Below are 1,995 nucleotides of genomic sequence, written 5' to 3' on the forward strand. Positions count from 1 at the left end.
AATCCTCGAGGTATAAGTTACACACAATTTAGTATAAAAGGTAAGCGTAGGGTTTTCTTTTCACTACAGCTATTGCCACGAAGACAAGTAGAATACAGGTAAGTTTTCATCAGATCCTGATCTAGAAATATTTTTTCAAATTGCAAATGCTGTATGCTGTTAATTGCTTCTGAAATATAGATTATCCTTTGCTCTTTCTCTCCCTTGCTCCTTTTTCTTTCTCCTTAAAGACAGGACACATTCTCTACAGAAACATAGACAAAAATATTTCATTGAAAGTGGTATGGTACTCTGCTATTGTTACTCTGCAAAGATTGCTGACATGCCTTTCAGTCATTCAGGAAAATCAAACTACTTTAACAGTAAACGTACAGATGTCTATTTAAATGGCTTTATCCTACATTCTCACTGATGTTTCTGAAAGATTGCTGTTATAGAAGCACTTGAGGATAACGTGATAACTTGATTTCTCCCTGTTTCTATAAATATTTCCTGTTGAAAATAACTACACATATTTCTCCAGTACAGAGATTTTTTTTCCTTTATACACAGGATGAAGACAGTTAATTGTTACGTGCTGTTATTCTGCTGGAAAGCAATTTGTTGCAATAGCTGTCAGCTCACCAATATCACTATAGCAGTGGAAAGAGAAGAATGTGAATTCTGTATTACAGTGAATGCCACGTGGTGCTCAGGATACTGCTTCACAAGGGTGAGAATCTTGCATTTAATTTCAGCCACCAGAACTAAATATTCCAAGTGAAGTATAAATAACACATTTCTCCAGTGTATAACAAACCCATAGGCAGGATGAGGCTTGTTGGAGAACAGGTTGTGTAACTGCTGTGATATTTGCCAGGAAAGTAGATACACAGCCAATCTGAACCACAAAGGGAAGGGTGAGAAGATGCTAGTAAAATTCACATCTTTAACTGGCTGCACACTTTCTGCTTATATTGTATAACCAGAGCTGGAAGCATTACAATCTGGATCTCTGCCTTGTGTTCAATTTGTGGTTGCAAATGGATACAATATAAAGTAGCCATTACTATGCAGACTCCTCTACCTTTCCAAATAATTTGAAGAATCACCCAATTGACCTGCAGGAGCGGTGACGGTACAACACAAATTTGCCATATTGGACCTTCTGAAAAGAGAAATCTAAGGATCTAGATGAAATTAGAAGAGTCTGATCTAAATCCTTTTGCTCTCAGTGAGATTGTCCCACCGGTTTAATTAATTTTCACATCAGGTCCTTTATTTTATAAAACTTTGGAATTCTACCCCATAACAAGTTTCCTTCTTGCGATTTTCAGGATCCAGTATATAAATATCCACCAGTATCATCCGTTCAGCAAACATGTACCTTCAAGGAGGTTGTGTACGAAACAGTGAAGATCCCTGGCTGTGGTGACCATCCTGAATCTTTTTATTCATACCCGGTAGCTACAGAGTGCCACTGTCAGACCTGTGACACGGACAGCACAGACTGCACTGTGAGGGGACTGGGGCCATCCTACTGTTCCTTCAGTCAGAATGGAAGTAACCAATGAAGTGTAGATGGCAGTTTGGCTTTACATGGTCACTTCTGGAAAAAGGTACTGGTTGGGCTTGAGTCAAAGATAATAGGCAAGGCTATTTAGAAACTGCCAAGATTAAAACAAAGATTAAGGCCAAAATGGAGAGCTGAGTAAACTTCTTTTCAGGCCTCCCCTGCTTAACCCATCAGTTTCCTTGAAATCATTTGCAGAGGTCTATAGGATGTTGCTTCTGATTCCTTCTGCCCTTGCCTCCTCTATTACATCTTCATTCTTTATATTCCTGTATTTCCACTGCCTAGTTCCTTCTGCTCATTCTATGCTTCCTATGCTTTCAAAAAGTTACCAAGTTCCAAGACTTTATTATCCCCTGCTTTCCTTCCCTCCTCAGAATGCACTTATTTTAAAAAGCCTTGTAGCACTGATTTTCTTATATCAGCATCTGCGCCCTCACCTT

At 38.9% G+C, this 1,995-nt stretch overlaps 1 protein-coding gene across 1 annotated transcript; it reads left to right on the plus strand.

The window, feature by feature from the left end:
* Positions 1-553: 553 nt before the first annotated feature.
* FSHB (follicle stimulating hormone, beta polypeptide) lies at positions 554-1,553 on the plus strand. The gene is made up of 2 exons (XM_010131988.1): positions 554-712; positions 1,317-1,553. The coding sequence occupies exons 1-2, from the start codon at positions 554-556 to the stop codon at positions 1,551-1,553; spliced, it is 396 nt and encodes a 131-aa protein (XP_010130290.1).
* The last annotated feature ends 442 nt before the right edge of the window (positions 1,554-1,995 follow it).

Source organism: Buceros rhinoceros, unplaced genomic scaffold (genome assembly GCF_000710305.1).
Source record: "Buceros rhinoceros silvestris isolate BGI_N320 unplaced genomic scaffold, ASM71030v1 scaffold10712, whole genome shotgun sequence".
Taxonomy (NCBI): domain Eukaryota; kingdom Metazoa; phylum Chordata; class Aves; order Bucerotiformes; family Bucerotidae; genus Buceros; species Buceros rhinoceros.

Bases quoted from the DNA above. Each gene is read 5' to 3' on its own strand.
- FSHB (XM_010131988.1), top strand. From the start codon at position 554: ATGAAGACAGTTAATTGTTACGTGCTGTTATTCTGCTGGAAAGCAATT. The intron at 713-1,316 runs GTGAGAATCTTG...TGCGATTTTCAG, and splicing joins CAGGATACTGCTTCACAAGG to GATCCAGTATATAAATATCC.